We start from the raw sequence: 12,181 nt of genomic DNA on the forward strand, positions 1-12,181 counted from the left end.
CTGTTTATTAATAGCAACCTGCACATATATTCATATATTGTAAATCTGTTCATAGCTTATCCAACCTGTATATAATGTTCATAGTACATCCATCTGTAAATATCACCATAGTTTTCTATAACTGCACTTTATAACTTATTCCTGTATCCTGCACTTGCTTCTATTGCACTGCTGGTTAGACCTAAACTGCATTTCGTTGCATTGTACTTGTACATGTGTAATGACAATAAAGTTGAATCTAATCTAATCTAATCTAATCTAAAAAGTAATACATCAACACTAGAAATAAAAAAAACACTTATATATTATTATAATGTAAACATAAGTACATTAATATACGTCTAATATTTTAGTAATATTTACAGTAGCATTATCATTTAGCTAAATACTTAACTAGTCTTGCACAACCCAACTTTGCACACAAAGTAAGAAAATGCATTGGATCAAATGATTCATTTAATATAATAGTGCACAGTAATTAAAGACACTTAAAATAAAGTGGGTAAATGATAACAATTTTGCCATCGTCCTTCTATATGCACCTAATGACATTTTGGTATGGATTTTATGAGTACGTGTTACTGAATTTGGGAACAGATTGACCTGCTGATGGCGTATCCATTGACCTGTAGGAATTTAAAGAGCTCCTGGGCCTTGTCCCTGTCTCTGTACTTCTCCTTTGCTGTCAGAGTGTCATACGGCACCAACAATGGATGACTTCCTCCTCCTTTTGATGACAACACACAATGAGTCATTGCACCTGGGACTGTTCACACAGGACTTGTAATGTCAGACAGACTCTTGCGGGATCACCTTTACTGTCAAGCTCCTTTTTCTTCTTCTTGGCCCAAATGTTGTGGTAATTTTCTGCAACTGTTTCAACCATTGCCTGTTAAAATGACGATCAAAATTTAATACACAATAGATGGGTAGTTGACACTATTTTTAAAGAAAAAATTGTCATATTTATGTAGTTTGAAGTCTGATGTTTGAGAAAATATATGGGTTCACTAACTAGCAAAAACTAAGAAAAACAAACCTTATTAATATACAAATAGACATTGTTGGAAACTTATCTTCACAGATTGATATTTATTTTATATGAAATTATGAATAATATAATTTTTTCTCCATGACTTTTCAGACTTATTGGATATTTTTGATAAATATGGATGTCAATTCAATTCATGTTTATTTCTCTAGCGCTTTTACAATGTAGATTGTGTTAAAGCAGCTTAACCTAAAAGTTCTAGTAAATTAAAACTGTCAGTCCAGTTTTCAGAGTTGAAGTTTAGTTTAGTTCAGTTCAGTGTGGTTTCATTTTCACTGCTGAAACACTGAAGAGCAAATCCATCGATGAACAACTCCACAAATTCCTAACCAAGCAAGTCGGTGTCACACCAAAGGATAACAAAACTTTTTTTTACAGTGGTTTCTGAGGCATGACTTAACAGATGCACATCGTGGCCTCTACAGGGGGCTTTAGACACATGATCTTGAATGGGGTGCTGCAACTAATTAAAGTTTTTAGTGGAATTTCAGATTTCAAATTAGCATAAATAGAAGTGTCACACCACAGGACATTGTTTAAGGTGACAAATTGTATAATTCCCCATGTCTTAAAAATACACAGATGAAAAAAATAACTACCATTTAATAAAATAGCCACTGGTAAAATTAGCCTTAAGGTATTTGTTAATGATTTTATGATTTTCTTTTTAATTTAAAAAGGCTCTAATTTACTGAACTCTGCTTCAGACAGTCACACCATAGGACAGTTTTAAGATTTGGCTCAAAAATGTTAAATAAAAAATAATAATAATAAATCAAATAATAATAACAACACAGCAGTGGTTCATGGAAGACAAAGACATTTTTAACCATTTAATGCTTTTTAAATAAAGGCAGTACTAATTAAATAAATTTTTGTAGTGTGTAAATGTGAAAATGCAACATCACATCAACAACCCATTTATAAGATATCAATTATTTACAATTATCAAGTCACACTTGCCTGTAGTTCTCTTGAAAGAACAACATTTTCCAAATCTTGTGGGGCTGGAATAAAATCACCCTATAAAGAAGTGTAGAAGCAGAAACGATGTGCTTTAAATGCTTAGATTTGATGACAGACACCACAAAGAAACCAAAACCCTCCTGCTGTCGAACATTACCTGCGTGGACTCTGAAATCTTGCGCTGTTTTTCTGTTTCTCTTTGCTGAAACATGGCCTCCCCTTCTTTGGTCCTCTCAATGTTCCATCCCATTGCCAACATGCTCTTTAGAGTCTCTTTCACGGGGTAGCGATAAGTTTCCCTTTCCTATTCAAAGTGAAGCATTCAAATAAGTTTAAAACTCAACCGCTGAATCTTGCATTTGTGTTAGAGACAAAAGTGAATACAGAAGTATGTGACTTGTGTACCTTTTCACTCAGTGCTTTGTACGGCTTTAGAAGTGGATGAGTTTTAGCTTTGTCATCTACTTTATCTCCCACGGTCCAGCCAAGAGCGATCTATCACCATACAAGATAAAACATGCAGTCATCCTTTGTCTAATTCGACAGTGGAAGAGCGCTAGTGACATAGCAAAACGTGCAAGATTAATGAGATGAGTTTTAGCATTGTCTAACCTTCTCAGAGGACCATTTCTCATGAGAATGTTCAGCAAACTTGCTTGCAATGTAATCGAGTTTTTCAGGCAACGAAATGCTGAAAGACAAAACAGTATATCATAAAATTTGCACAAAGGTCAAACAAAATAACAGCCTTCATACTGGAGGAAGTGCTTTCACACTGGAACGGAGACACTTTTTAAAAGTTCCAAGAGCTAACTGCGGGATTTTTCATGTGTTTGGCCTGCAGAAAGTGGGAACAATTTTAGTAATTGTAAGAATACCATATTGGGAACTAAAATTCCTAGAAAGATCTAATCCAGCACAGTAAGAACTGTACTGACATAAGTGAAAGCTAATTAGTTGAATCACAGCCATACAAAACTTTGGCATATACTGCATGATTATTTTAAACTGTTACAAGACAGTCACACAGAAAGCTAAAGTGAACTGCATTCACCTGTTGCTTGTCTTTGTCTGTTGGTTGTGTTCTATTTTTAGCCTCACAGATAGTAGCTTGTGTGCAGTACAATAAGTTGTTATAGGTGATTAAGGGTTCGTTTTATCTGTACACTGTAAAACCTAACAGTCAACTTTATAAAAAAAAATGAGTGTAGTTTACTCAAAATTGACTGAAAGTTAATTCTACTCATTTGAAAGAAGTTTTGAACTTAGTGCTGAAGGTAGTGAGTTAATACCTCATTACTTCAACTTAAATGAAACAAGTTCACAGTACTCATATAGATTAGTTTTTTAGCCCAAATGGTTTGTTGCAATCGGTTTCGTCAAACGGTTTGAGTAGTCTTAACTTATTGGGTTTTACAGTTCTCAGTTGGTTTGAGTTCTCTTCATTTATTGGGTTTTATTGTGTTCAAATTGCTTCTTTTACTCAAATGGATTAAGTTCACAATACTCATTTGGATTAGTTTTTTTTAAACTTAAATTGTGTGTTGCAATCGGTTTCCTCAAATGGTTTGAGTTACCCTAACTTTTTGGATTTTACAGTGTATTAATTGCATAACTTTTGTATTTGCATTGCATCTCCATTATTAAAAACCACATGACACATAATACTTTACTTCAATCACAGCATTCTCTCGTTGTTGGTTTTGTTGAATGGTGCTTTTGACATCACTGTTGTTCCACTTAGAAAAAAAAGCTCTTTTAGTGAACCTTTTTTACAGCATGGTATCAGTGGTACATTTACATTCTTGGGGAATGTTGATTAACATAAACTGACTCTTGTTGTAAAATAAGTCAATAAACCGTTGTATGGCTTACCTCTAGTAGAGCAAAGGCAACCAACAACAAAAACCTTAAGATAAGTTTTGTTTTCGTGTGATCAGTCTGGTGGCTAGTTCCAATTAGGCATGGGCTGGTATAAGATTCTGACGATATGATAACCTTGGATAAAAATATCACGGTATTGTGATTGCTGCTCTAAAATATATTATTTTTAAATGTCTGAGTAAAAAACAAAAACTTTTCCCCCTTTGAACACAATATATTCTATTTTAGGAAACATTTAAAATATTTTGTTACAGTAAAGATGTAAGGCTAACTAATTCATATGAATCATTGACTTCTGCTGTCTTATTTAGTTTCAAAAAGACTGATTTTTTTACATTTTATTTAAAACAGCATCTTTGGATATCTTTTCTGCTGGGGACACTGTTGTCCTAAAAAAATGCAAATAAAAAGAAAAACCTTGATAGTTTTAAAACCTTGACTTTTCCAAACCGCAGTATACCTTGAAAGCAGTTATTGTCCCACGCTAGTCCCTGACTGTGTAGTGCGAAAGCGTCTTTTGCCTACGTTTATTTCCAGTAGACAGTGTTTGAATGGTACTTACTTAGCAGTGTTAATAGGCTGGGGGTCGAAGTTGCCTTGTGCATCCACAGAGGCCTGCTTAACTAATGCAGAGCCTGGGCTGGAGTCCACGTAATCAGGTGGGATGGCACCTGCTATTGCGCTCAGACATGGCATTGCCATTTTGAAAAGCTCTGAATCATATTTCTGCAAAACAAAATTAGGAGCAAGGATTGTTATCATCTTTGTGATCGCATAAAATGAATGTAAAAAAAATATTGTGGGACTGTCAATTTACTGCTTTAATATGTACAAATAAAAATAAAACATGTTGTTACAAATTACTTATGTGTAAATTCTACCGATTTGTCTTCTTTATCTTTCTTTAAAATCTTCACAAAATATAGGCACATTTTTAAAAGCTAAAAGATTTGAAAATGAACAGAGCATGTTAAAAAATGATTTGGAATAAGATAAAGCTCAATTTGTGATGTCCTTGCTTATTAAATGAATGTTATCATCATAAATACTGCAGGTTTAAAAAAGTAAGTGAGATGTAAGACTTTTTTCTTCTGCAGAGCACAAAAGATAATAACCTGTTGGTTGGCGACTATTGTATGAAAACAAAACAAACACTGAAACATTCCTAAAAATAGCTTCTTTTATAGTGCACAGAAGAAAGAAAGTCATACAGTTTTACGCCATCATGTGAGTGAGTAAACAATGACAGAAATGACAGAAATATCACTGACAAATGTCATTGCTGTGTATCATTGCTGTGTATATTATTTGTTTATTATTATTATTTTTTTTACATGGCAAAGAATTCATTTGAATATTTTAGCACAATTATGAGGTATGTTTGTACCTTTTGAGAAAGAGCATCAAAAAGTCCCCAGAAAAGCTTCTTGGTGAGGTGGAGCTCCTCCTCTGATGCCATTCCATAGCTGCCCAAGCCAGTCGGCAGACAGTAGTACTTCCAATTTTGCTCATAGTGATTTGTCAAAAGCTGCGAAGAAAAAGTAAATTAGCAGTTCAGTAAACGAATCTGTCAACAATCAAGGTACTTTAAAGTTCACAAATGGTTCAAATATGAAATTTGAGTTTATTTTTTTAAGTCAATTAAAAAAATACAGGTCACTGTGACCCACACACTTCCATAGTAATTTTTTTTTCCTACTATGGAGGTCAATGGGTGTCACCAACCAAAGGAACAAATTGAGTGACCTCATTTTAATAAAACATTTTCACTAAGGATTAACTTTGTCATTATACCTGTCTGTGTTTGTATAGTAATGAAAAACTGAACAAAAGCATGCACATCCCTTTTAACTGGGTGCTAAAGCCAAAAAACACAAAAGGTGCAAATAAAAAATTCATCAAAAGCGGCAACACCAAAGCTCCAAAAATACAAATTTATTACATAAAAAAAAGCCTGACACAAAGCGTGTAACGGTTCGAACCACACGGCTCTTCATCAGACATTGTTCATCACAATCAGGTGCTCCCAAAATTTTATAAATTTGTATTTTCGGAGCTTTGGTGTTGCTGCCTTTGATGAATATTTAATTTATGCGTGTATAGTGCCTATAGTCAACAAATAAACAGTAAACAAAATTTGCAAATAAGATAACGTTACTCACATACTGAAAAGCATAATTGAAATCTCTATATGCAATGACAAAACTAAACCCAATAGAAATTTGTGTCAGTATATGTCTGGTTATAATGCATTTCTCTGTCATACAATTATTATTTAACAATTATTGGCTCCCATGATCAATAGAAATTGTAGAAAAATACACTTTTGTAATGATAACATTTTAATAAAGAACTGCAAAGGTTTACATATAAAGTTGGTTGATTGTAATTTAAATGAAATTAAATGAAAAATTATTATTTTTTTATTTATGCTATTATTCAAAAGAAAATTTTTAAATAATTAATCCGCTGCGTAAAACATATGCTAAATAGGTTGGTGGTTCATTCAGCTGTGGCGACCCCTGATTAATAAAGAGACTAATCCGAAAAATTAATAAAATGTATATTTAAATTGATGACATGGTCCAGTACATATGTAATATTATAAATGATTGTAATTTTTAAATATTTTAAATAAATTCCTTTTTAAATTCCATTCATCAAATAATCCTGAAAAACTGTATTACATTTGCTTCACAATGTTTCTTGAGCATCAACTCAGCGTATCAGCATGATTTCTCCCATTTATAAAACCTTGCACAGAAACCTTCCTAAAACTGAACGTACGGCAGAATACTACATTTTTATTTATTTATTATAGCAATTTTTTAATGACAAATGTGATTATTTAATCTGTTTTTTATTTGATGGTTCAGTTAAGCCCATATTTATGGTAATCACATATGCGAAGAAAGTGGCATACAGATATTTCCACCCCCGTTTTGTGTGCGAGACCCAAGGTGACGCCAAAGACTGGAGTAATATCTGCTGAAAATTTTGTGTTGCCATGACATGAATAAATTACTTAAAATACACAAACGTAATATCACAACAATATTTTAAAATATTATTGTATTTTATTAAAATAACAAAAATGTAAATCTTTCCAACCTCAAATATTTAAACAGCAACATATGTTAATTTGATGTTCACTAAGCTCACCTTAATGGGCATCTTGCAGTACTCTGTAAGCTGTGGGACATCAAACACAAGACGACGCAAAAGCTGCTGTAACATTGAAGGCCGCAGATGCCTGGAGAAAGTGTGAATATCATCAGAGAACACCAACATAAACGTTTTATCCAACATATAAAAGTGCTTCTTGTGCTATTACTTAATTCAAGACACAATCCCAGCTTCTCAGCTAAAGGTTTTTAGGAGATACTTACATGCAGATGGCCAGCAGACATTCATCAATAGCATCTCTCTGGGCCTTGGTGAGTGATCGACCCTTTGAGAGGCGATAGATGGTGTGCAGCGTGGAGTCAACGAGCGTCGCATAGTGCTCAGTGTGAGCGAACAGATGAGCACAGCGGGTCAGCAGAGGAAGCACCGCCGAACCAATGTAGCGGTTCATGGCCAAAGCTGTTTCTGTGGACCTAAGCACCTCCTGATGGATGCAAACATAACATGAGACTACATTTGGCATATTTTTTAAGCATGAGGACATAATTTGTGCAAATTCATCATGAACACAATTGATGAGCGTTTTTTCAAACTGCTTTATGCGAAAGCTAAAGATTTCAATTATCATTAGGTGTCCAAAGCTGTAGAGAGTGATACAAAAAATGCATCAACATTCTGAAAATTCTACTTGTAGACTAAACTGCATTATTTGCTTTGCTTTTTCAAACCCTTAAGGCTGAAATAATTCAATAGTGCAACTTGTAGATGTTTAGCTTTTGAGTGAATTTGAGCTAACTGAGTGAAAGTCAAGAAGTAGATCAAGATGATGGAATTTATGCTGAGATTAAAACTAATCTGCTTATTCATAATAGAAATTGTACTTCACTAAGTAGTTTTAAAAATGTGAACATATACCCGAGTACTTTTTTAGTGTTTATCTGTACTTTTACTGTGCTATTTTCTTTTAACCTGCAGTCAATACTTTGTAGATACTCAAAAGGTATTAAAACTTCTTATTTATTATTATTATTCAGATCGTAAAATATGTGAATTAGCCTGTAAGTATATATTATATATTGAAAAAAAAAGAAAAAAATATATATATATGTCATTTAATTAGAAAAGTGTCAGTTTATTTATTTAATACAAGTCAACAAAAAATGCACTTGAATATAGAAAGTGGTTTTTACTATAGTTAACAGGTGGGTTGAGCCTATTTGGCTTATTCAGAACTCAAATGGCTATGCCTGTCTATGAAATACAGTGGAATACTAGTATACAACCCTACCATATTAAACAAACATTTTTTAAGTGTATTACTATTAAATTACTACTTAAATGTAATGTAATATTAGGCTTTATATATATATATATATATATATATATATATATATATATATATATACACACACACACACACACACACACACACACACACATTTTTTTTACCTTATAAGGAGCTGAGCCCCCCTAAATGAAAATTCTAAAATCGCCACTGATTATAATAATTATTAATTATTATTGAAAAAAAATGCCTTTTTTAATACTGCTGAATCAGTATATTACATGCTTGATATCAAATGAAACTCTTAGGCTTTTTCACACATTGCATGGTAAATTAAAATCTGCAACTTTGCTTCTTTTTATTCCCACTCCACAAAGCACCCTTACCGAGTCTAGGGAGGCTGATGCTCGCAGGTCTGGCAGAAAGCCCACCTCCAGCAGGTGCAGCAAGAAGCTTTGGTCATCAACGCCATAGACACGGTCCAGGAAAAGCACCATGGGTGCCTTGTGCTCAGGACAAAAGCTGGCATTCATATCAGGCTCGGTCACAGTCCCATCTAAGCAGACGAGAGAGTTAAACAAAAAGACATTAGGGTAATAATGACTGCGGAACAAGAGGCGCAGATAATGAGAAACGTAGGGATGAAGATGACATTGAAGGAGTAATAGCATCAATCAATCTTGGGCACATAATGAGTTTCAGAGATTATGTCTTCAGAGTTTTTCAAAGGCATCCAGTGGCATGTACAAACCTTTATTGACGACCGGCATTTTGAGTGGAATACTGATAATTCCGACCAAATCCTTAATGGGCACTAAGGAACGGAGAATGGCACGAATACGGAGTGCTTCACCTTTGCCTTTGTTTATAAGCTGTAAACAGCATTGATAGATAAAATTAATGTGAGGTGGTATACTGTGCTACAGCAGCAGGAAACTGCAAGTTTTGTCCCCAGCTTTGTAAATCAATAAAATGTGGCAGAAAGGAGCACTCACATGCATCTCAGGAGCACAGCGGCCCAGGAGATCAATAAGGGCTGAGTAGAAAGACATAATAGAGTTGCCCATGTGTGCGACCTCCTCTTCGTCCTCCACAACCCTGTCAAAACAAAGAAAGATCTTGCTTATTCCAAATCATACTTGAGATTAAAGTGCAGTGTGTTCACACTTGCCAGGTTTGGTTTAGTAATAAACTGGTGGAATTGCTTTGCTAGTGCGGTACATCTGTGTGTTAATATAGTCTCCAAACTAGAGGCAAAGACCACAGAAAATATTCTCTGTTCGGTTCCAAACAAACACTGGTGCAGTTAACCTGCAATATGTACACTACACTGACCATGACATCTAATAAACCAAAAAAAGCACATGATGCCACAAGATGTAACCAAAAAAATCGGAGAATGTATCTTGTCATCTTTTCTTCCACTATAATTCAGTACAGGAAGTGTTGCCTCTCCCTGCAGCAGATCCTTAATAGTGTGTGCCATAGAGGAATTTCTGACACCTTTTTGACTCATATTTTATAAGCTCTTCAAGAGTTATCAAATGATGAAAAAACATCATGTGTGCATACATCAGGGCTGCACGATTCTGGCTAAAAGGAGAATCACAATTTTTTTGCTTAAAATTAAGATCACGATTGTCTCACGATTCTGAAGATGTAAAATAAAGGTTAATATGGGTAGGCTATTATTATTGTTAATCTCAAACAAATGGTAAAACAACAATAATAATATTAGGCCAATTTTCAGGTGTACTGTTGGTTAGCTGCTTGGTGCAACTATAACTCAGCCAGTCCTACTCCACCCAACCCGCTCCGAGCTGGTATCAAACCGGTGACCTTCCGCATGGGAGTCGGTTGCTCTACCAAGGAGGCTAAAGACCATGTTCTCTAGCACTCACCCTCCCTAAACCTCACTCCCATCCGGGACACGGCACCAATGTAACCTCACCGGTCTTACGCCACCCAACCCACTCCAAGCTGGTATCGAACCATATTCTGCCTTCTGCATATGAGTCAGTTGCTCTACCAAGGAGACTAAAGACCATGGCCTCTAGCATCTGTCGCTAGAGCACCTTTAGAGGTCAGAGAAGAGAGGTTTAGCTGCACAGCACTCTGTTACACAACAAACTGAACATTATTTACAACTTTATTACCCATTATTCACAGCCTATACAGGTTTTGTTCACTAAAGTAGACATCATTGGCAAAAACGGGCACATCCTCTTAGTAGTAAACAAACAGTGAGCCAGCTCATGCGTCATTTCGCTGCTGCGACTACATCATTACATTAAGAAAAAAAAAGACATTTTTGGGCGAATTTTACCTTACATATACAGTATGTGACACTTTTAATGCCATTTGAGCTGCCCATGTCACTGTGCCTTTACACTTCCCTCTTGACATTGAAAATATACTTGGCTGAATCGTAGAAAACCTGAATTAAGATCGTGTGTAGGGTTGAATCGAGATCGCAATTTTTTGTTCGATTAATCACGCAGCCCTTGCATACATACAAGTGTATTAAGCCCAACACACATTTTCATATTGAATGCTATGTTAGCCAGTTGATTTGTTATTTGTTAAGGTTAAGTTCAGTCTTAAAAATGACAGTGAGTCCTCTAAACAAATTTTCCAAACAAGCCAGTTGAACAGATCTTCAAGTGTGAACACAACATAAAAGTTAACCTTTTACCTCAAACCTAACAATAAGAGCCAAATAATCACTATGTTCAGGATAGATAATGTCTTCTGGAGCTCCAAATGAAAACATGAGTGAAGAAACTTCTTGTCCTTTAACCATTCACTCTCTGTTTTGTGTTTTTCTCCTTCTACCACAACTACTTCAGCCACATCAAGCCCAAAATAGGTTTAAACGCTTTTTTGGTCCTTAAATTAAAAGTAAAAATACCATTAATATGATTACCTCAAACCGTATTAAACCATATTGTATGATTCACTTAAATACTGTCCTTCCATTAATTTCATAAAAGACTCAACTCTTACGGAAACATATGCAACTGGATCAGATGCAACTATAAATTCATCTCTAACTTTTCCTGTATGTTTTTAGTAAATACAAACAGTGGATCTTTAATGCCAAAGAGAGTCTACACTGGTTCAGTTTGCGCTGTAGATAGATCTGGCTCTCAATAGCAAATAATGCAGATGAAGAAAAAAAAATTAAGGGATCTTACGTGGGTGCTACGCCTTCAGGTAAGGAGGGCAGATCTAAAGCAGGATCTTCTGAGATCTTGATGGCTTCCTTCATGGCAGCAAGTAAACCTTGTCCTCCCTCTCCTCTAAGAGCAGGTCCAAAACACTCTGGACGCCTGATCAGAAGCTTCACCACTACATTAGCATTCTCTTCAACACTTTCCCCTGAAATGAGCAGAGCAAACATGCAATAAAATGTAATGTTTTCCTCCTGTTCATTTTTTGCTTTTTATTAAATCAATACAAAGAGTTGTGTAATTGTGCAAAACTGTCAAAATGTACTTACCATTGACAAAGACAGCGAAACGAAGGAAAGACAAATAGCGTTCTCCTTCTATTGGGTTCCAGCCAATGTCTGGGTATCCCCTGGCAATGAGCATTGGGCAGTTCTGTAATCCACAGGCTGCCAGATATGTAACCACCTGAAAACACACATGGACAGGATCCAAAGTGAAATTCAAATGACGCTAAAAATGCAGTCCAAATCCAATAAATCAATAAAATCACAAGAAGTGTAGTGTAAAGGCCTGTTCACATCAGAAGATAACAGTCAAGCTGCAGACAAACTTCTCTTTTTCATGTCAACTTTACACATGCAAATGTAAAGAGCAGAAATTTCCAGGCAAGTTCAATTTATGAAGGTGTTAAAAGAA

The 12,181-nt window shown here is 35.1% G+C and overlaps 2 protein-coding genes across 8 annotated transcripts in view; one reads left to right on the top strand and one right to left on the bottom strand.

The window, feature by feature from the left end:
- The window catches only part of LOC147839360 (uncharacterized), a 963,858-nt gene that overhangs the window by 924,296 nt on the left and 27,381 nt on the right, over positions 1-12,181 (top strand). The window lies entirely within an intron of this gene.
- ryr3 (ryanodine receptor 3) overlaps positions 1-12,181 on the bottom strand; it is a 152,358-nt gene that overhangs the window by 40,118 nt on the left and 100,059 nt on the right. For all 7 annotated transcript variants that reach the window (XR_015518485.1, XR_015518484.1, XR_015518483.1 and 4 more), the window contains 15 exons: positions 11,815-11,950; positions 11,510-11,693; positions 9,308-9,410; positions 9,064-9,184; positions 8,699-8,868; positions 7,291-7,511; positions 7,064-7,154; positions 5,289-5,429; positions 4,464-4,627; positions 2,630-2,708; positions 2,423-2,512; positions 2,175-2,321; positions 2,015-2,074; positions 814-889; positions 604-727 (listed from right to left, as the gene is read on the bottom strand). Coding sequence is in view for 4 of the 7 variants with exons in the window: in XM_087298294.1 (XP_087154420.1) it covers positions 604-727; positions 814-889; positions 2,015-2,074; positions 2,175-2,321; positions 2,423-2,512; positions 2,630-2,708; positions 4,464-4,627; positions 5,289-5,429; positions 7,064-7,154; positions 7,291-7,511; positions 8,699-8,868; positions 9,064-9,184; positions 9,308-9,410; positions 11,510-11,693; positions 11,815-11,950 (1,907 nt within the window). In the remaining 3 variants the exon portion in view is untranslated. The remainder of the gene's footprint in view (positions 1-603; positions 728-813; positions 890-2,014; positions 2,075-2,174; positions 2,322-2,422; positions 2,513-2,629; positions 2,709-4,463; positions 4,628-5,288; positions 5,430-7,063; positions 7,155-7,290; positions 7,512-8,698; positions 8,869-9,063; positions 9,185-9,307; positions 9,411-11,509; positions 11,694-11,814; positions 11,951-12,181) is intronic.

Source organism: Danio rerio, chromosome 20, assembly GCF_052040795.2.
Source record: "Danio rerio strain M-AB ecotype USA chromosome 20, GRCz13ab, whole genome shotgun sequence".
NCBI classification, from domain to species: domain Eukaryota; kingdom Metazoa; phylum Chordata; class Actinopteri; order Cypriniformes; family Danionidae; genus Danio; species Danio rerio.